The sequence below is a fragment of the Sinohyriopsis cumingii genome, chromosome 10 (genome assembly GCF_028554795.1).
Source record: "Sinohyriopsis cumingii isolate HCF-2022 chromosome 10, ASM2855479v2, whole genome shotgun sequence".
In the NCBI taxonomy this organism is placed as follows: Eukaryota; Metazoa; Mollusca; class Bivalvia; order Unionida; family Unionidae; genus Sinohyriopsis; species Sinohyriopsis cumingii.
The window spans coordinates 51,958,978-51,981,475 of record NC_142970.1 but is presented as its reverse complement, the minus strand read 5'-3'; the positions used below and the strand labels follow the sequence as shown (position 1 = coordinate 51,981,475).

Below are 22,498 nucleotides of genomic sequence, written 5' to 3'. Positions count from 1 at the left end.
ATGTACTGACACATAATAAATATACACACAGTAATCATGTATCGGCACATACTGTTGGAACCAAGGATATGAGCTTTCCTCTAGGCTTGATATAACATTATGAATGCAAGCGTGCGAGCTTGGGATTTTTAACGTAGCTTTAACAATATTTCAGTCATATATCTGTAATATCTGCAGTGTGCGCATATACCTTGCATTTCTCTATTGAAATCCAGTGGATTTGTGCATGTAGCGGAGTGCTAATATTTCCGTTAACCTTGCGAGTGAGATCTCGTGCACCTCCGTTCCTCACCTTCGACCTCGTTCTATCCTTTCTATATTTGTTGGGCGGGGCATAATGATAATGGATCCAACATATAATTTGGGATCCAGGGATAGACGCATTCATTTCTCTTTGTTACATATGCTTCAATTTATAAATAATCCTTTAATGTCTATACCTTTTCTCAATGGAAATCCTGTGTTATTTGAGCATATAGTTGTGTTGTTTTACTATCGATACAAGTAAGCGCGCGCGTGTGTGTGTATGTGTGTGTGTGTGTGTATGAGAGAGAGAGAGAGAGAGAGAGAGTCAAAACGACGTGCTGATGGTGATATAGTCATAAATGGTCATCTTACGAAGTCTTTTGGTATAAATTCCATGTCTATATAGCGATAACAAGAGTTTCAAGTATGGCGAAAATATTGATGATGAGATCGGCAACAAAACAATTTAATTTAAAACAAACGAGGCATTATAATGAATCTTACTGTTACAATCTCATGTCGATAGGATCATCAGATCATGGGGAGGATCGATACCACAATTTTCAAGGTGGCCGGCACGGCGGCTATATCGGATCTCGGACTGACACCATTTTCATTAGTACTAACTAGATGTTAGTCAGTCTTTCAGTGGATATATTATGTCAATACGATAATTCATATGGGGGGGAGTATGGATGATACAAATTATTCAAAATGGCAACCATGTCAGCCATACCAATAAGGCACAATTTTTAGTTTCTATCAAATTTTTGTAATGTTTCGGTGGCAACCATCGCAGTAGTTTATGATGTGTATCGATAACAAATTTGTGCAAACGAATGGACGGAAGGACGAAAGAGCACCACATATACGATACTTAGATACAATAAACATAACATGTGACTAACATTTCACATGTTTCATGTTTCATTGCGATTCGGTTCTGTAAGTATTTAAGAAAACCTAACACAGATTCTAAATGACAAATGTGTAGAAAACTCGGTATTTACCAGTGTTACCTGACCTTTAGTCCATTCCGGTTATGCCACAGGTTGGAAGGTAGGTGAAGCTGACTATTGATCATTTCTAGAAAGTTTGGACTTATTAAAAATAATTTGATTTCAACAGAAGAATCTCCTCTCTAAGCAGTATATCTCAGAATTCCGCGTTTACGTAACGGATCTTTTATGTATGTTTCCCATTATAGTGACATATATTCATTCATTTTAAATATGCGTGAATGAGTGTGCGAGGATAACAGAGTATGTGAAAGATTTTTTTCTTCTTCTTACATAACCAATTACAAAAATTGAGGACCACATGGAAGATGGGTCAGTCATTACCAGACGTGTTATCCTCGTTAAAGAAAGTATATAATAATAATAATAATAATAATAATAATAATAATAATAATAATAACAATACTAATAATAATAATAATAATTGTTATTTAGTATTGTTATTATTGTCATTATTGTTATTATTACTACAGCTATCTTACCGTTGTCATTATTATTATTATTATTATTATTACAGCTATCTTACCGTTGTCATTATTATTATTATATTATTATTATTATTATTATTATTATTATTATTATTATTATTATTATAACAGCTATCTTACCGTTGTAAAAAGCCACGGGTTGTCGGAGTAAACTTAATAAATTGGACAGCCATATAAAAAAATTCTTTAAGTTGTTGTACTAACACTGATCACATGCAGTATTTTGTAATATCTTGTATTATATAGTTGCCTATAGTAGCAGTAACGTTTCTATTTTACGGTAAACAGTCTGGTTTCCGTGAGACATACAAAGAACAGGAAAGCTAGTAATGAAAAGTGTTGCTCAGACTATGACTTCCTGTGCATGTGCTGTGATAGTGCTCTTTATTTCGGTAATAAGACAAAAAGGAAACTGCAATAGGTGACACATAGTTTAATGAAAAATTTCGTTGTATTAATATACAAACTACTTTGACTCGAATGGATACATAAAACAATGCAAATAAAAGATTCAGAAGCCAGGATTTATCAAGCAGTCCATTCTTATTATCATAGCTCATTCTTACATTATCGTTTTTAATATTAACATGATACACCTTGAATTAAGCAAACACCTTGAATTAAGCATACACCTTGAAGAAACAGTATTTTAAGGTGAAGATATTTACAGTGTTTCATGAAGCGTCACATAAAACACAATTGGGAAATGAAAACACAATCAGCTGGATAAAACAATGTTACAATCAAATATCTGTCACTTTTTGACATGTAAGTTTATGGTATGAGTTACTGTGACAGTCTCGTACGAGGCACAGTGGAAAAATGGATATCAGTAATTTGTTGGCAAGAAAATGACGTAAATATGTGAAAGATAGAAAAGGATAGCAAATAAATAAAGATACTACGATGCGTCATACAGATAATGATATATTGAAAATTTAATGAAACTGAAATAATTACAGAAGGAAATAACAAATCTGACACGTGCACACAGTGCGACACATATTGTTTGAAAAATAAAATTAAAAGAAATTGCGATAAATTATTGTTCGAATGTCACAAAAATGAAATTATTGCAAAATATAGAATGAGCTATATTCTACATATGGCGTAATACCGATGGCAATTTGTAATATAATCGCACATAGTTATGCGAGCCAAAACCTGGCATTCGTTCAAAACGGCTGAACTTTTGTCAAATGTAATTTAATTAGGTCAAAAATATTTTGATATGTATGTCCAAAATAGTATCACTGTTCAATGATGTGTCTCAGTTTAAAATCTAAGCACCTTACACGTTTTAATTTTCAACATTTCAATGTAACCAACTTAATAGACTCAGAATGTTTGAGCCGGTAAATATAATTTCTCTAACCACTTAAACTGTGTTTCTTTTATATTTAGCATAAACGAAGGTAAGTTCAATTTTATTTTACTTCCCCAATTTTCAAAAAAGATAGTTCATGTGCAGGAGAGTTGTCTTTTCCAAATGCCAAAATGACACAATTAACATTTGCAAGCAGAAGTCGGGCAGACGTAGGTCGTAAAACACCCACCCCTCCCCATACTCCGATTAAAGGTTAATGGATTCAGTGTTTTAATCACAGGTAATAAACAAGAAGACATCTTTATCTCCCGGCGTTGACATGTTAGACTTCCGAAACACTTAAAATACACATATTTTAATCGATATCAATATACAATATTACCATTGTTTATCATAACTTAATTATATACACATTAACGAATTAATTTACAAACAATTCTCGTTATTGACAGGAATACTGCTAAGATAATGAAAATACGAATGTTGTTTACACATCCGTGTTACAGTCAAAATTCTCGTATGCTCTATCAGCAACAGAAAAAGAAAAAGAAACACTTGGAAAATTATTATTATTATTATTATTATTATTATTATTATTGTTATTATTATTTAATTACCTATTTTGAAATTCATTCTTAACATAACGAAGGATAAAAGTTTACTACTACTATTAATAATAATAATAATAATAATAATAATAATAATAATAATAATAATAATAATAATTTCTTGTTTTGAAATCCTTTCGAAATCCGCTTTCCTTGTGTCTTTTGTCAAGTGTTACGAGTTCTTTAAAAACATTCATTTGGATATTTGACTCAATAATAATTTTCCCAAAACAGTCCATCAATCAGATACAAAATAAAAATGGCTGCCCGAGTGGATGCATCGATATATAAATATATTACAGATGTCTGAGTATTTTGTTTCAAAAGTTTTAATAAACGCATAAACAGAGATTCAGGGGAAATTATAATGGTTAAAATAGCTCCAGAACCTATTTAAACACGTTTTCCAATTTGTTTAAATTTATTAAAAACAAATTTTAAAATCAGAAAAGAGATACCCAGATGTGATATATAGATCTAGAAACTTTCATACCAATAATCAAAACCAGCCTGCACATGGTATCTTTATGAACGAATGCTAATTATTTCCTTGGTTATGCAATGTTTCGCAGAACCAAATAAAAGTCGTCTGTCGCATAATGAAAATTTAACACATTTTGTATCACACGATATAGGAAATGACTTACGAGACCTTTAATTGTTTGTGGGCAAAGTAAATAATCACAAACATATGTTTGAATAGAAAGTTATACATCCTGTGGTTAACAAGAGTCTATGTATTGAATACAGACAATACGAATCAGGAAACAGGAAATTCCTAATCCAGTCCAGTAATATTTAATGTCAATACAATCCGAAAGAATGGCCTGGAAACAATATTTACATATTATACGTGACTCATGGGCATTGGTTTGTTATTTGCACAAGTTGGATTCATGTATTTTATTGCAGGCCGACTATATGCAAACTCTGACTTTTTACAACACAATTTTCCATAAAATAACTTTTTCCATGAATCTACAGTCTTCCCGGTCCAAATCCAGAAACCGGAAGTTATTCCCACAACGAGGCACATAAAGTATTTTAACATAAAAACGGAATAGTCTGGTTTAGCAGCGTCCTCTGTACATGGGCAAATAATGGCCTTTTCCCAACGGTCCCTAAGGTGTTGTTCATAAAAGATACAACCGATCACAATGGTGGCAGGTACGGTGTATAGCAACGAAAATACACCAAGTCGTATCATCAACTTTTCCAGTTTGTCAGTTTTACCTCTACCCTGCTGTTTGATAACATTTCTGATCCTAAAAAGGGAGACGAATCCCGCTAAGAGAAAAGATGTTCCGAGAATTAAGTACACAAACAATGGAGTTAGCACAAACGCTCGAAGATTAGTTATACTCTGATTCCCCACGTAGCACACTCCTGAAATTGGGTCACCATCCACCGAGGACATTGCTAGAATAGCGATACTCTTTATGGATGGTATAAGCCACGCGGCACAGTGGAAATATTGTGAATAACCTGCAATTGCTTCTTGTCCCCACTTTAAACCGGCGGAGAGGAACCAAGTAAATGTAAGGATCACCCACCAAATTGAGGACGCCATTCCAAAGAAATAGATTAACAGGAAAACCACAGTGCAAGTTGCCGGTCCTGTTGTTTCGTACCGGACCATATCTTTGTCACAAGCAACTCCTTCATGGCCAACAATAAGACGAATTATATATCCAATGCTTACCATAAAGTAACACCCGCTGAGAAAAATGATAGGTCTTTCTGGGTATTTGAATCTTTGCATGTCAATCAAGAATGTCAACACTGTCATCGATGTTGATATGCAACAAAGAATTGACCATAGTCCTATCCAGAAATTAGCAAACTTTATCTCTTCGTCGTCGAAGTAGGGGCTCGTGCAATTCACTGCACAATTCTTGAGTCCTCCGGTACTGATTTTGTTATAATATCCACTAGGTTCCTCTAGTTTTACCAGACGACACTTGCAGGCACAGTCTTTTCGCAACGAGGGACTAAAGCCTTCGATCGGTGGTATGATATCAGCATCGCTCGCATCTGGAATATACTTATTATTTGAATTTCCTGTGCCAGTAAATGATGAACCAGATCCCGTTCTGTCACGGTCTCTACCAGAATCTGGAAGTTTGTTCTTATCGGAACCTAAATGTTCCGTGCCGGAATCCGCTGATGCTTGAGACCTTTCTGTGGCGTTGCGGTCCATACATAACTGATCCTTGTCACCATACTCTGGTAGATTCTCGCAGTTCATTCTCTCTGGCCAAGCAAATCCGTACTGAGCCATCAAAGGAGCGCATCCATGTTTGGCTCGCAGACATACAGACTTGCAGGCTGGCAATGGTTTCTTGTAGTTTTCCATACAAATTGGGGTATACATACTACACAGAAAGAATTTCAAGTCAGGAGAACACTGAATTTCAACGAGAGGCCAAAACTGGTGAACCTCCAATCCTGCTTCGTCTTGTGTCTCGTGATTAAACTGGTTTGGCATATATGTATAATTGTATCCGATGCCTTTGCACATTGGGATGGTAATCTCTTGACACTTTCGTGTCTCCCCAACCGCTGAACTGAACAATAAAATGAACGGTACTGAGAATAAGGTGAACATTGTTTTGGCACCAATGGTACACAGTAATTTTATATTGGATTGACCTCTACAAACCATGATTAAGAAGTCCGTTTGTTTTCACCTGATATCTTCACGAGCTTTTATCACCATACTGTCATAGGGCTACTGAGATGTTACTAATACTGGACATAACACGAAGCATGGCTCTAAACAAATGAAAAGTGTCTCGCTTGTTAATCCCTCCAAACTTTGTCCAAATAATGCGTAAATGCGAAAGTCCACCTGACATACACTGGAGTTGGGTACGCTTTTCCCTGTCACTGTGTTTGTTTTCCGCACGTTAAGCAAATCTTCTTAGCTTCTCTATTTCTAACCTTAATCTGTAGGCTGTAACTTGGAGTAGGCAATACAGAGTGGATTCCAGCGTGCACTATCTGCAATTCTGATGTATTCCCAAAAGAAACTTGGATGTAAAATCTGAGCAGGTCGACTGGTGCTTCACTTCATGAGAATGTTTTTGTAATATTTACCAGAGTCCAACCTCCAATCTACATTTAAAACCACTTTTCTATGTCTCCAACAACGTGAACAACATACAGCTCTCTAGGCAAGCATAGGTTTGTTATGAATATAGTATACAACGTCATTCGCTCAATAGTCGTAACTGCCAATAGTCTGGCTAGATTAAGCAAAAGTACTGTTCTTAACCACGCCTCCCTCGTTAGCGCCTAATCGTCAGTTGAGTTAGGGCGGTAATAGCTTGGATGCTTTACAGATGGCTTCCTCCTGAAGAGATTATCACTGCAAATGAAAGAAAATAACGACATAAAACCAAATGTCCCAATCATAAGAAAAGGAATATTTTCATTGCAATGGTTTTGTAAATATTAAAATTGTAGTAATATTCCATCGACGTTTAATATGTCTCAAGTTGCATGCTGAGCATTAATTCTCTACGAACTTGAGAAAGGTTAAGTTTGGTAAGCAAATATAAACGTAAGGTAACACAATATATTGGAGTCAATATAGAAAAGCAAACAGTGAATCCTTTCTGTGGCCCGTCCCATTCATTACCGAGCACTTCTTATTCCTATCAGAGTACGCTGCTTAGGTGAGACCCCAATTTAAATGACACAGAGCAGGTCGATCGAAGTCTATCAAATTCAAAGTTGACGTTGAATTTTAAGTAGGGTTCATATGGAAAACTATTTGTTAAATAGAACAGAATGCCATAGCGGGGTACTAAAACCACAGCGATATCTTTTTGTTTACATTCGTTAAAATTCTTTTATGTCACCAGTTCGTTGGCGGACTTCACTTCAACGCGTTCAACTCATGCTGTGTGAACGAGAAAGAAGGCTCCCATTAAGGATTTGACTGACCTCATAACCCCCATATTCCCTGATTAAGATGTCACAATCACTTAATAAAAGAATTTGTCGAGTACAAATCGCTACAAATTGGTCCGGTGTGTCGGCTGCCTCTGTCATTTGCTACCTCGGAAAAATAATTTTCACACTATTGCCTACACAAATAAAAATTTTGATGACAATCTTAACTGTTTTACCAATTACTAAGCTTCAAATAAATTATTTACTAATTTTCAAACCATTGTCAATGACATGAATCTTTTCGCAATGTTTTTTGCATGGCTTGTATCTCAAATAGGTATGTTTCTTATATGAAAGATACGTTAAGCACATTTTTTAAAACTTTTTATTTATTTATTTATCTATTTTGGTTAATTATCTACTTCAAACATATACCTTTTGATACAACAAAATTTTATAACATGCTAGACAAATACTCATTTTAATACAAAGGAACCTCATAGACTCTACACTAAAATATTCGAAGAACTCAATCTCGAAAATAATCTGTATTATCAATTCAATTAGAAAACTATATTTACTTTTTTCAGCGCACCTAAACGACCTGCATTAAATCCTGTCTCTCGTTTGTATAAATCTGTGTGCGACTCATGGTTATAGATCCACTGTATCTGTGTAATAGTTTTCTAAAACTGTAAAACGTTCATCTATCCCACCTCTTTACATTCATAAAGCAAATTATACAGTTTAATAATAGTTTTATAACCAAAATTAACTTTCTTAAGAAAACACTAAAGCGTATTGTCGACCTACAGGGCAAAAGGTGCAAAATGACAATAGGGAAAAAATATTCAACAGCTTATATCGAATCAACCCCGCCTCCACCTCCCAGTTATAGGACTTCTTTTCTCTTGTCCATAAAAATCGATGCTGACTGGAATCTTGAATCAATTAGCTGCCAGTTACATCCCTCACGCATTGCTTATGACACATTATGAAAAGATATTAGCAAGACGTTTTTCATTGAACGATGTATTGTTCAGTTTTGTTTAGACGTTTTAAAAACCTTAAATTTGTCCGGATGTGTCATCATGGAGATAATAGAATGTGGTGAGAACAAACATAAATTCGGCAGTTAGATGTTTAAAATTAGTGTTTGCCACAACTTTTCATTATGTTGTTCAAGTTATGATTAATTCCATGAAGGTATTGTTTATTAAAAACAAACTTAATAGCGCTTCAACAAGTAGAACTGAATGATTCACGCATCAACTGATGGTTTCTTATAAATGATCGACGTTCCAAACCTGTATCACAATTTAATCTCTCTCTCTCTCTCTCTCTCTCTCTCTCTCTCTCTCTCTCTCTCTCTCATTTTAAGTATCAACAGCTCTTATATAAGTTCACTTTGCATGATTTACACGTAAAACATTTATACAATTTTACCCAAAGACTCTGTTCGCTCTTAGCAAAGAAGAAAACTTGGTGTATGCAAACATTTTCTTGTGACTTTTCATGACATTTAGACTGCCAATTCACAACTTTTGACAAAAAGTGTTAATCGAATCCAAATTGGACGTTTGCTAATAGCCAACGTTCACGAGAGACTAATATTTAAAAAGTGTTTATTTGGCAACTTCTACTTCGAGGGACTGATGCAGAAGTAAACCAAAACTAAGTAAAGCATACGTAGACCACTTTATTTCATTCTCCGATCCAAAGAGTAAATGGTGTTACGTATATTAGCTGTTGACATGCGCTTTACATGCCTGTAATTTACATATCCTTTGGGTATTTGGTGCTATTTGTTACAGTTATGATTTTTAATCCATTCTCTCAGCACGGTATCTTCCTCTTTAAAACGGGCGCCGTGCTTGCCGGCTCACCGCTGTGATACGGGATTCCGTATCAATCCACCTTCGCCAGCTGCCAAGGCTAACCTTTTTACATACAGTTCTTCCCGTAGATAGTGTAGTTACCGCTGAGAAAATTAGTCCATAATTTCTACAATTTAAGTGCAATTGGATGTTGGGAGATTCGCTTGTCAAACTCGCTTCGTGGCTGTTTATTTTCACAGAAAACATAGCAAGGTTGAAATTGATAGCGGTCGCGTTTCACCATCAGCAGTTATCTATTGTAGATGTTTGACTTCAAAGTATGACTGAGCCCAATGTATAAATTTTAAAAAATTCACTTACATGCATTAAGTCAGTGAGACGGATTTTGTTTGAAGTGTTTGTAGTACTTTTTAAAAGAAAATCTATTCAATTCCTAACTAGAGTAGGGGACGGCTGATATTTTTTTCTCATGATTCGACTTTAAAAGAAAGCATGATGATTACTAAAGTTTCTTATAATAGCACAAAAGACATTCTGAAGAAGGGGAAAATAAACATATCAGTTACACTGTACTCTTCTTCGGGTATATTATGGTTTGGGATTTCAGATATATCAGATAACACCTTGCATTATAACATAAAAGAGACTAGCTTTCTCGGTCCACTTTCGTGCATCTATTTAAGTTTCACTAATATTTTGATGGTTTATTTTTTTGTTTTGAGAGAGAGAGAGAGAAAGAGAGAGAGAGCTATTCCTGCTCTTGTTATCTTATTATTGGACTATGAATGACATATTGAGATTCTTGCTTCAATAGTAATTGGAAATTAAGAAACCAGGCATGAAAGGTAAACAACATTTAATAGAAACCTACTACCGATACGCGGCTTAAACGATATCGTATCTTTCTAATGATAGACAAATCCGCTGTACACAGGCAGACAAACATTCAAGGCTTGGTACACCAGTTGTACGGTTTCGATGGATTTAAATGCATTAGTTTACAGTTTCTCACTGCATATACCCATTGAAGCATGATTGCCAACAATCGTAAAACTGAAGACATTAATATTTTTAAAGTATTTTTCTGCCAATGCAGCGTCATTTTCATTCTGCCATTACAGTACGCGTCCTAACGACCGATCACGTGACCCCGTTATGTAGTGAACTAACTAAAGAGCGAAAGTAAAGACCCTGTTAGGATCTCTGACACCTTTGGGGCATCACTAAGTATAACAATATCCACAACAAACGGTGTATGGCTCCATACAGATAATTTCGTTAAAGGTCGTTCATTATAAGGTTTTATCGATCCTTGTTTTGAATAGCTTCATGTTGCAAAGTGGAATTTCGTCATATCTGGAAAATTGTTATAGCAAGGTTCGTCACAGCGTGGACTCACTATAATACAACTAGTGTTTTGTATCCCAGTTATAATCAACTTGTCACGGCATGGCGATTGTATTAAAGTCAGAATATATTTCATTAATGTGTAACAAAGAGAATGCCAAGGACACCAGTGGTTGGTATAAACGATAATGTCAAGATTTCACTTGCATATTGCCTGGAAGATCTGAGCTCCCCCACCCCCAATATCCCACTTTAATAGACCTATAATACTGAAGTAAACTCTAAAGCCTAGCATCAAGCCCCTTTACGTGGTAGATGGACTTGTGGATACCCTAGTTAGTTCCTATACAGTTGCTCTTTTAAATATAGGGGAATGTATTTTGCTTTCGTTCCATATCATCAGACAACGTTTAAATATGATATACAAAAGGGCATAGTTATCACTGGATACTGTAGTACGGTATATGTCATCGGTCTTTCGAGCCTACGGCCCTATCTTGAAATGTCACAACACACTCAAAGTTAAATAAACTTTGTATTTCCTTTGAACGGCGCTATATCGCGTTGTTTGAACTAAACAGCATAAGCCGTAAGATAAATCTAGAATGTGCCTCAACTGTTCACTCATACCCATTACTGGTCATTCCATTTTCCATGTTTACAAGACAACCGCCCAAAATTCAGCTAATGAGCATTCAAATTCAACCCGTCCGTACCCTGTGTGATATAACAAAGCAAGCAGTCGGATATCTTCAGACCTAATGCGATTAGACAAGAAAAGCCGATTATCGACTTGAGTAACAGGCATGCGCTTTCGTTTCAAAGGTGACGAACGTTATTGTATAGTTTTGGCTCAATAATACCCTAAAGTCTTAAGAACTAGGGACAGTGTTGTTCAAAAACCCTTACAGATTTACAAGAACTTACACAATTAACCAATCTGTGCCTCACATTCGTAAAAGGCCACATGAGTTTGTACCATATCATTCCGTTTTGAAGCGAATGGACGCTGCATGGATAAGTTTAAATGTGTTTTTTTTTACCCATGCGTCTAGTCATATTTCGCAATCCAGGAGATAATCTAACAACTTATTGACCCTTCTAAGTCCAACTGTACAGAAAAAATAATATACAGTGTCAGTGATAAATAATATGTATTTATTGTTAACTGTCTTTTAACTTTAAGGAAATATGGCTGAAATCATTTGTTTTATTATAATCTTAACATGAATACTGGTAGATCTTTTTAAAACAATATAACAGCATTTGCACTATAGGCCCTGAAGGAAACTTATCTTTGCAGAACATTTCGTATCAAATATTTTATGATTATAATCAAATAATTTACTATACTTAATGATTATATCGTGTATTCTTTTACGGAAGGAAATAAATATGACGATGAAGTTAGATAATACACAAAACTAAACAAGCATAAATAGAAACCTCTTGAATTATCAGTTTACCATAAATTTTGGGGTTTAAAAAGAAGGAATGGGCGAATTGTGAAAATATTCCTAAATTTATGTCCCACTAAGAAATAAAATAATGGATTAGACAAAAGCAAACAACCCAATATTTCAAAAAAGGAACATTGCTGAACGTTCTGAATCAGTTAAGCAAATATAGTCAAGTCAGTAGTAATTAACATGTATCTCGATATAGTAGGATGTGTAAAAAATAATTCGATAGAGAGATAAAAGTTGACACTAATGCAGAATATATGAGAGGATCTATTTTTCAAAAAAAAAATGATATTGCTTTTGTCATTATTTTACACATGGATTTATTTTACAGTATCATATTTACTATAAACGAGATTATCTAATCTTACACTGTAAATTAAACTGTGTGGTTTCATGTGTCAGTTTTTCAAAACTTCGGTGCCAACAAAATGTAATGTCATCAATTCGTGTGCAGTCTATATCACCTAATTAGTAACAACCGTACAATAAACTAAGTTGAATACTATGTAACTCCAGTGTCAATAAAAAAAATCTTATTGTAAATAAATTGCAATAGACGGTTTTAGTTTTTCTTACTACAATTTCATAAAAAATTGACTTAAAAGCTTCTTAACAAAAGTGACAAATTTAAACCTTAATTTTGATACGTCCGCATCTGAGACAAATCACATGTTTGTCCGTGACTTTTTTTTCGACAACATTCATCGTGTTACGGCATCAGTGAATAGATAAACGAAGTGATTGATGTTTGCGATCATTACATGTCCTTCATTAGTGTTGTTTATGTCTCTCTGACTTTAAAATCCAGACGATATCAAATGTCAAGGTAAACGAAGGTTGGAACGCAATTGTGAAAGCGTGAATGCGAACACGAAAGAGCTATACTAGACGGATCAGCGTCAATAACACGATCCATTGTTTTACACCCGTTAAATCTTTGTGACAATTCAACATGTAAAGAAACTTGATTTCTCAGAAACTAAAAGATTCAGTGCTTGTCTATGGCAAACTTGGCACCATATGCCAATCAGCGTGTTGAAGTGGCGTTTAAGCATCACGATCTATTTTTTGAATTCTTTATGCGGAATTTTTAAAAGTGTTAATTAGGGGTTAATTAGATTTTTTAGTGCGCTGTATATTACATTAGTCGTACGTGATGCACATGGGGGGGGGGACAAACATATCTAATTTGGTATATTTAACGTCATTTCTAACTTTATCTCAGCAAGTGTTAAGAGTGCTATAAACAACACTAACAAAAATCTAGCCTGGGTATTCCATTAGCGACACTTTGCTATATCAGATGAGTTGAAACAATATGTAGCATTGTACCTCCTACAGACCATACAGACTTTGTTGTTGTTATTGTTGTTGTAGGGTTTAACGCCATTTTTCAGCACACGATAGGCTATACATGGCGGCCAGTATTAATGGTGGAGGAAGAACCCGGGAAATCCCCAGAAAGAACCACATACTTTGTCACTGTCTTATTACGCACATCTATTGATACCATAAATTCATCGAGGCCACCATCTTCAACACAGAAAGTAAAAGGAAAACTGTTTTAAATAATCAGCGTTTATCCTTTCTTTCATTCTTCCTTACTATACCCGTCTGTTTCTTTTTCTTGGTTTTTTTTTTTGTTTGTTTGGGGTTGGGGTGAGGGGTTTGGGTATGTGCATCTGCACACACACACACACATACAAACATATTTAGTAGTTTACGGTCGGAAATTTGTTTCTTTGTATTTTTGTCACGAAAATGTTATTTATTATCATTTGTGACCATAACAGAATATTAAGTATTCAAATGTGTCCATAATAGAATATTTCGTATTTAAAATGTGTCGGTAATAGAATATTACGTATTTAAAATGTGTCGGTAATATAATTGTATGTATTTAAAATGTGTCCGTAACAGAATATTACGTATTCAGCATGTGTCCATAATAGAATATTACATATTCAAAATGTGTCGGTAATAGAAATGTACGTAGTTAAAACGTGTCGGTAATATAATTTTATGTATTCAAAATGTGTCCATAATAAAAGATTTACGTATTCAGAATTTGTCGGTAATGGAATATTACGTATTCAAAATGTGCCCATAACAGAATATTACGTAGTTAAAATGTGTTGGTAATAGAATATTACTTATTCAAAATGTGTCCATAATAGAATATGACGTATTCAAAATGTGTCCATAATAGAATATTATGTATTCAAAATGTGTCCATAATAGAATATTATGTATTCAAAATGTGTCCATAATAAAATTTTACGTTTTCATAATGTGCCGGTAATAGAATATTACGTATTTAAAATGTGTCAGTAATAGAATATTACATATTGAAAATGTGTCCATAATAGAATGATACGTATTTAAAATGTGTCCATAATAGAATATTACGTTTTCAACATGGGTCCATAATAGAATATTACGTATTTAAAATGTGTCGGTAATAGAATATTACGTATTGAAAATGTGTCGGTAATAGAATATTACGTATTTAAAATGTGTCGGTAATAAAATATTACGTATTCAAAATGTGTCCATAATACAATATTACTTATTTAAAATGTGTAGTCCAGTTGATTCAAATAATGGTAATGTGTAAATAACAACTGTTTAAATCGTTTACACTAAGTCCACCTAAGAATAATTTTTTTTTCAAAACTCTTTTTAATTTATTCAACGAATATTTTTCATCTGAATGCGTTCAAAAGTGAAAAGTCATTGTTTTAGAGTTCTTTTACTGATAGCCTTAAAACTCATTTTTGGAACTGGCATTTATTTGTGGGAGGGGTGTGTTTGAGAGAGAGAGAGAGAGAGTAAATATTGACACAAGCACTGCATTAACTCGTGTGAGATTGCAAAGTATCGCAAAAAAAATCACTACATGTTACTAATGCTCTGATGGTCAAACGTCTCAGATCATGTATGCTAGACTAAGTACAAATTGTAGTAACTTAAATTACGATTTATATACGAATCATGTTTCTAGTAATAAGCATTGCTCCTATGGTGAAATTGAAAATGCAAATATTCAGATCTTACATATCAACACCTACTCGAACTTCATTTCGCTCTTACGATTAAAACACTATTATTTGGTAACCCCATGTTAACTGTAGAAAATGACACATATTTCGAGCTGTGCAAATTATATTAGGATGACCAAGAAATTTAATTAACTGACTGAACTCACAATCTTTTGAATCGCAATTAATTAGTTCTTATTCATTTTTATGAATATTGTCTGTATAATGGTTTATATCGGCATCGAGATCACCGATGTTATATTTTCTGTAACTGTTGGGGAGACAGTACTGATAAGCTTATGCTTTCTTCTGAATCCCCCAAATCATATGTTTGTAAATTGCATTTAACAAAGTTTTTCAAATACATATGGTAGGAGACCATGCATCCGAACATATAAGAAAATGAAACTGGAAGCTTTATATAATACGTTTTATACATAAAGTAACAGTTGTTCGATTTTTTATAGTAATAATTACTGTCAATTGGGGATAGTGGCCTCAGAACTTAACGAAAATAAAAGAAAATTATTTCAGTCTAAGCATATCTGAAGACGAAATCGTCCATTTTTAAATTATTTACCTTTAATAATACTATATATACAGCTATACGTCATTGAGACCAAACCACCTGGCTATACATTAATGTAACTTCAAATGAATTATACTTTATAGGGTAAAAAACATCTGGCTATACATGGATTTAACTTTATTTTAATTATACTTTATAGGGTAAAAACCATCTGACTATATATTAATGTAACTTTATATTAATTAAATTGTAAGAAACAAATCATCGAATCATTGCAAGATACCCGCTCGTTTTTACGTGTTTAAACGCAAATTGTAGAAGAAACAGTTTGGTTGAAAATTTCCAATGCTGAAAATCCGAATGGTCTGAACGAAATGTACGAAATATTGTATAGAAATACAACTACAGATCAGAGAGAGAGAGAGAGAGAGAGAGAGAGAGAGAGAGAGAGAGACAGACAGAGAGACAGACACAGAGAGAGACAGACAGACTGAGAGACAGAGAGAGATCGAGATCAACAAAATATTATTAAATTCAAATGGACAGCTATTTTACAAATATCACTTTTTAAAAACAAACAAAAATAGCAAAAGGTTGATATCTTAAATATTTACCTTTCGTTTCTGTATATAGAAGACCATTTGTGGATCCAACACGTCGTTCTATGAAGTAACGATGAGCCCCGAACCGTTGTTGAGTGTGTACTATGTATTAAGCCGATTTTCGTTGTCCTGTCCTGGACCAATGCCTATCTGATGGGTTGATGAGGCCTACAATCAAGCAAACAAACTTTTAAGGATTGGGGGGAGAATTTAAACAAAGATTTGACATGGCATGACATGAGTTCACTGAGACTACAACTTGTTAACACTTATTGTGCTTCTCACACCAAGCATTGTTACGTCACGGGATTATTGACCCGTTAATTAGAGGTAGTTGTGTCAGCGGGTATTGCAGGTGCCAACTCAGACTTGACGAGATTAGTGAGTTTATTGTGACCTATCAATGAAATAGTTGACGAAGTGTTCTATATAAATATATGAATGATGACGTGTCACACTTACATTTTTCGATTAAAGAAAATGTTTCACACATATTGAATAGTTTGTCAAAAGCTGTCAGAAGTGGCGCCACTGTTTCGCTTTTCTTAGTTTGCAAAACAATGCAAGAAGTCATTATCGGAACCATCCTGGTATTAAATTTATTCATTGTCTTTTAATCTCTCGTTCTTGTCAAGGTGTCGGTCATCTTCATCTCCCTTCATCTTCATCTCCCTTCATCTTCTAATACATCAATTAAATCCCATCACTCTCTCTCTCTCTCTCTCTCTCTCTCTCTCTCTCTCTCTCTCTGTACCATGTTGGAAGAAAGGCAAAACGCGAAGTACTGTACATTCGTCAGCGTTCCATATAAAACTACAAGTTCCTGCTTATACATAGATGATCAAAAACCAGTTGGATTAAACGGAGATCCCAAATGAGATTTTGTTAATTGAATAATGTGTATCTGCAAGTAATTTACATGCTCTACATAGATTATATACGTGTAAGATCGTCGATTAGGAGATATTTCTTGTTAAATACTCAAAATTTCCTCCCTAACGGAGTCAAACGAACAGTCTCATGCGCATGCACGAGCATCTGACAGCAGTTATGTGAGGCATCGTAGTGTATCGTAATGTGTGTGTGTGTATGTGTATGTGTGTGTGTGTGTGTGTGTGTATGCGTGTGTGATTTGGATTTTTAACAAAGCTTTAAGAATTGTTCAGTCATATCGCTACGATTCTACAGTGTGGCAGTTCATAGTGATGTCTAGCACTGACTTAGTCATATTATCCTGACACCAGGCTGACCAGCCCTAACACTAAGCTCTTAATGCTGAGCGCCAAGCGATGCAGCTGTTAGGACCATTTTAATAAGTCTTTTGTATGACTCGGCCTGGGATCGAACCCACGACCTGCCGCATCCGAGGCGGACGCTGTAACCACTAGGCCACCGGAGCGATCATATCGTAATGGCGATCTGAGGTTTAATTACACCAATCTTCTTACACTGATGAAACGAAAGAAAAAAAAAAGAAATTTTTTAAAACGAAGATGTTATCGCTATTAACCTTATAAAAGCTGCGATGGATCCGTCTAAAATTGCCAAACGTTCTCTGTGTGTAATCAGAAACATTTTGAAAGCGTTTAACACGCTTCTGGTGTGACTAATTGCGTATATTTGGAGCGATTGAATTTGTGAAAGTTTGTATGGTTACATTTATGTCAGTTGGCATGACTATATTTGTGTGATCAGAGGCAGTAGATATGTTTGATAGATCTAAAATGTGATGTAAATGAACGAATGTAGACACAAATATTATCTTTATATATTTTAGCAATGTTAGCGACTGGATCTGCATGTGTGTGTATGTGTGTGTGTTGGATTTTTAACGTAGCTTTAACAATATTTCAGTCATATCGCTACGATGTTTGCAGAGTGACAGCTTGTAGTGATGTCTAGTATTGGGGCATCATGCCGCATACGTGCAGCATTATATCCCACCCAGTCACATTATCCTGACACCAGGCCGACCAGTCCTAACACTAATTTCTTAATGCTAAGCGCCAAGTGTGGCAGCTGCTATTGCTATTTTTATAAGTCCTTGGTATGACTCAAACCAATACAAGAATTGCAGAAAAAAAATGTTGATGGTAAACTTTCGGTGTGTGTGTGTGTGTGAGAGAGAGAGAGAGAGAGAGAGAGAGAGAGAGAGAGAGAGAGAGAATGGTTGCCGTTGTCGTCCATTTCATAACTGCTGATAATACAGTGCTTATGCTTGTGTAGACATTAATATGTGTTATCCTGAATTATGCAAAGGTGATGTTGAACAGTTTTAGATCGCATGATTGCATCATAGCGAAAAAATATTTTTTGCTTGACTAAAAGATCTCTACGCATCTCCGACGGTAACTTCTTTATTTATACACCATCTGAGAGATAGTGGGGAGGTGGACCAAATTTATGTACTCATTTTTGGTTGTGTAATTTAATGGCTGCCATATTTATCAAGGTACACTATACAGTTTTTCAAATAGTTTTAATCAGAGCGCTGACGTTGCAAGGCTGACTGATGGATCGCCAACTCTGTCCACCTGTGGATCAAACGGTAACAGATTACAACTATTACTGTCCCACTGACACTAATGTTGCTGTTCAGGTGTGAAGATTATATAATTACGGCAAGGCTGATTTATCCTTTCGAGTCTCCTGACATCTTCATAACCACCACTTTGTCACTTGTGCAAATTTAAAAGCATATACTTCAAAATTTCTCATCCAAAGTTCATATTAACTGGAAAATAATTTTATTTTCAATGGAAGGTTTTGCCTCAATATAAGATATTGATTTTACATAATTTTCTCCGTTGAACAGAAGGCGGATCTTGAAAAAACCCAACAAGTTTTATCACGTGACTCTTTCCTCTCATCACATGGCATACTAATGAAATCACCGACACACACTAATGACACACACACACACACACACACACACACACACACACACACACACACTACATATCTTATTTTGATACACATTATCATCCAACTGAAAATCATTCATTGTAACTTATTTTAGGATTTGACATCATTATTTTCTTACATCAGTAACCATCAAAAGTAAGTTTACAAAGGTCGCAATATTCCGCAAGCTGCGCCAACAGTCCAAATGACTGATAAAACATCCGCCGTTTGTGCAAAAAATCCTCATTTCTGGTCACTGGTGACAAAGATTCAAGGGATTCCAAAAGGGATTGAGTTTATTTGTAATTGTTTGCCAGATGAAGCATTTATGAAGCATATCGTAGCTTTACTTTATGAAAGGATGTCGACAACTCTTATATTTTCTCTCCATTATAAAGGCTAAACTAACAGCCCATGAAGGAACCAGTTGTCCAGACAAAAATGTAATGTTGACGATGTATATTCGAAAATAGATACAAACGTGAATTTACAAAAAATACATAAAAGGCTGACAAACATTTCAGCAGATGCACAAGGGCAACAAAAATACTTTAATTCAGTAAGTCCAGTGGGGTAATGGATAATAGTGGTGATGATAATGATGATGATGATGAGGACGATGATCAAAAATGAAGATGATCAAAATTATTTGAAGATGATCGACGCCGCGTCGGTATAGTTTCACACACATAAATAATGAAACTGTTGAGCTGGGATACAAAGTGGCTAGAAGTGTCCACCCATGCAAACAAAAATACCAATTCCGCTTTTCTTTACAAAATAAAAGTCTTTATGGAGTATTGCCCCACTTCTCTGTAATAGCGGTGAACACACTTAAAATGATGAATTCCTCGAATTTAGAATGATGAATTCATCCGATCTGAAATGATCAATTTCACAACTAAACACAACAAAGAATTACGCGTGGGTGTCTACCATTTTTTCTTTCTTTTCATGCGAATGTTGGACGATCATCGATCAAGCTTTAGCAGTATATAGTCCCAATCCTGAGAAGAAATAGTCCATAGTCTGCAGTCCATAGTCTGCAGTCGATGTCACAATGGCGGATCAGATTTAACGTCTTCCAAACGAGATGAAAATTTGTCTTTTTTATATACAGAAATGTCTTAAAACAGACCATTGACATTCGTGTGCATTTTTATCAAAGCGTACCCAGTAATCCATGTCTCGAGGGTTAGATAATATTTACTCTCTTTGCTAGCATAGGGTATGGTTTCTCTTACGTGTGCTTTTCACCACTTTACTGCCATTTTAAAAGGCGTTCTTACACAATTTTGTTTCAGTTTCACAAAATCGTGTCTCTTAGCACCTGTGTATCACCGTTTTAGTCCAATATAACCAGTGATGTGCTCACGAGCTGTTCAGTATTACGGTAGAGGAAAGATGTCGCGTGAACGTCACGTGTGCTGCTGCTTCTAGCTGTACTTACAAGCGCGGGTGGGTAAGGACACGTCCGTAAATGCTACAAAAAGTTTTCAACATGCAATTTACAATGGACGATTGTGAAAAAGATAAACTTGATCTTTTAAAAACGCGTGGGCCAAAACTCGGATATTCTGAATTCATCGTTTACATACGTTTACTGTATAATCCTTTTGAAATGCGAGCAGATAAAAAGATTTAAAAAGAAAATAGTGTCACTGATCTTTCTAAAGACTCAAACTTAGGCATCGGGGAATTGCCGTCTTTGTTTGCGTGAGAAATGATTTCTTTGGTCGATTTCACAATACGGGCTGAGAATTGATGGTAAATACAAATTGTTAGAACTTGCCGAAAATTAATATGTAAAACATTATAGCTGACAGAAAGTAAAAATATCATTAAAAATGTGATGCAATGTTAGATATCTTGATATCGTTGTGACAGACTGACAGAAAGCAAAAACAGCATTAATGTGATGAAATGTTAGATATCTTGATATCGTTGTGACAGACTGACAGATAGATAGCATTAATGTGATGTAATGTTAGATATCTTGATATCGTTGAGACAGACTGACAGATAATTAGCATAAATGCGAGGCAATGTTAGATATCTTGATATCGTTGAGACTGACAGAAAGTGAAAATAGCATTAATGTGATGAAATGTTAGATATCATGATATCGTTGAGACAGACTGACAGATATATAGTATTAATGTGATGAACTGTTAGATATCTTGATATCGTTGAAACAGACTGACAGAAAGTGAAAATAACATTAATGTGATGCAATGTTAGATATCGTGATATCGTTGAGACAGACTGACAGAAAGTAAAAACAGCATTAATGTGATGAAATGTTAGATATCTTGATATCGTTGAGACAGACGGACAGAAAGAGAAAATAGCATTAATGGTATGAAATGTTAGATATCTTGATATCGTTGAGGCAGATTGACAGAAAGTAAAAATAGCATTAATACGATGCAATGTTAGATATCTTGATATCGTTGAGACAGATTGACAGAAAGTAAAAACAGCATTAATGTGATGAAATGTTAGATATCTTGATATCGTTGAGACAGATTGACAGATAATTAGCATTAATGTGATGTAATGTTAGATATCTTGATATCGTTGAGACAGATTGACAGAAAGTAAAAATAGCATTAATGGTATGAAATGTTGGATATCTTGATATCGTTGAGACAGACTGACAGAAAGTAAAAATAGCATTAATACGATGCAATGTTAGATATCTTGATATCGTTGAGACAGACTGACAGAAAGTAAAAACAGCATTAATGTGATGAAATGTTAGATATCTTGATATCGTTGAGACAGATTGACAGATAATTAGCATTAATGTGATGTAATGTTAGATATCTTGATATCGTTGAGACAGACTGACAGAAAGTAAAAACAGCATTAATGTGATGAAATGTTAGATATCTCGATATCGTTGAGACAGACTGACAGAAAGTAAAAAACGCATTAATGTGATGAAATGTTAGATATCTTGATATCGTTGAGACAGATTGACAGATAATTAGCATTAATGTGATGTAATGTTAGATATCTTGATATCGTTGAGACAGATTGACAGAAAGTAAAAATAGCATTAATGGTATGAAATGTTGGATATCTTGATATCGTTGAGACAGACTGACAGAAAGTAAAAATAGCATTAATACGATGCAATGTTAGATATCTTGATATCGTTGAGACAGACTGACAGAA

At 34.8% G+C, this 22,498-nt stretch overlaps 1 protein-coding gene across 6 annotated transcripts in view; it reads right to left on the bottom strand.

The window, feature by feature from the left end:
- Positions 1–2,171: 2,171 nt before the first annotated feature.
- LOC149790152 (frizzled-5-like) overlaps positions 2,172–22,498 on the bottom strand; it is a 176,346-nt gene continuing 156,019 nt past the window's right edge. For all 6 annotated transcript variants that reach the window (XM_089972139.1, XM_089972140.1, XM_089972138.1 and 3 more), the window contains 2 exons: positions 16,424–16,579; positions 2,172–7,058 (listed from right to left, as the gene is read on the bottom strand). In XM_089972139.1, coding sequence (XP_089828265.1) covers positions 4,536–6,353 — 1,818 coding nt within the window. In that variant the 5' untranslated portion in view covers positions 6,354–7,058; positions 16,424–16,579 and the 3' untranslated portion in view covers positions 2,172–4,535. The remainder of the gene's footprint in view (positions 7,059–16,423; positions 16,580–22,498) is intronic.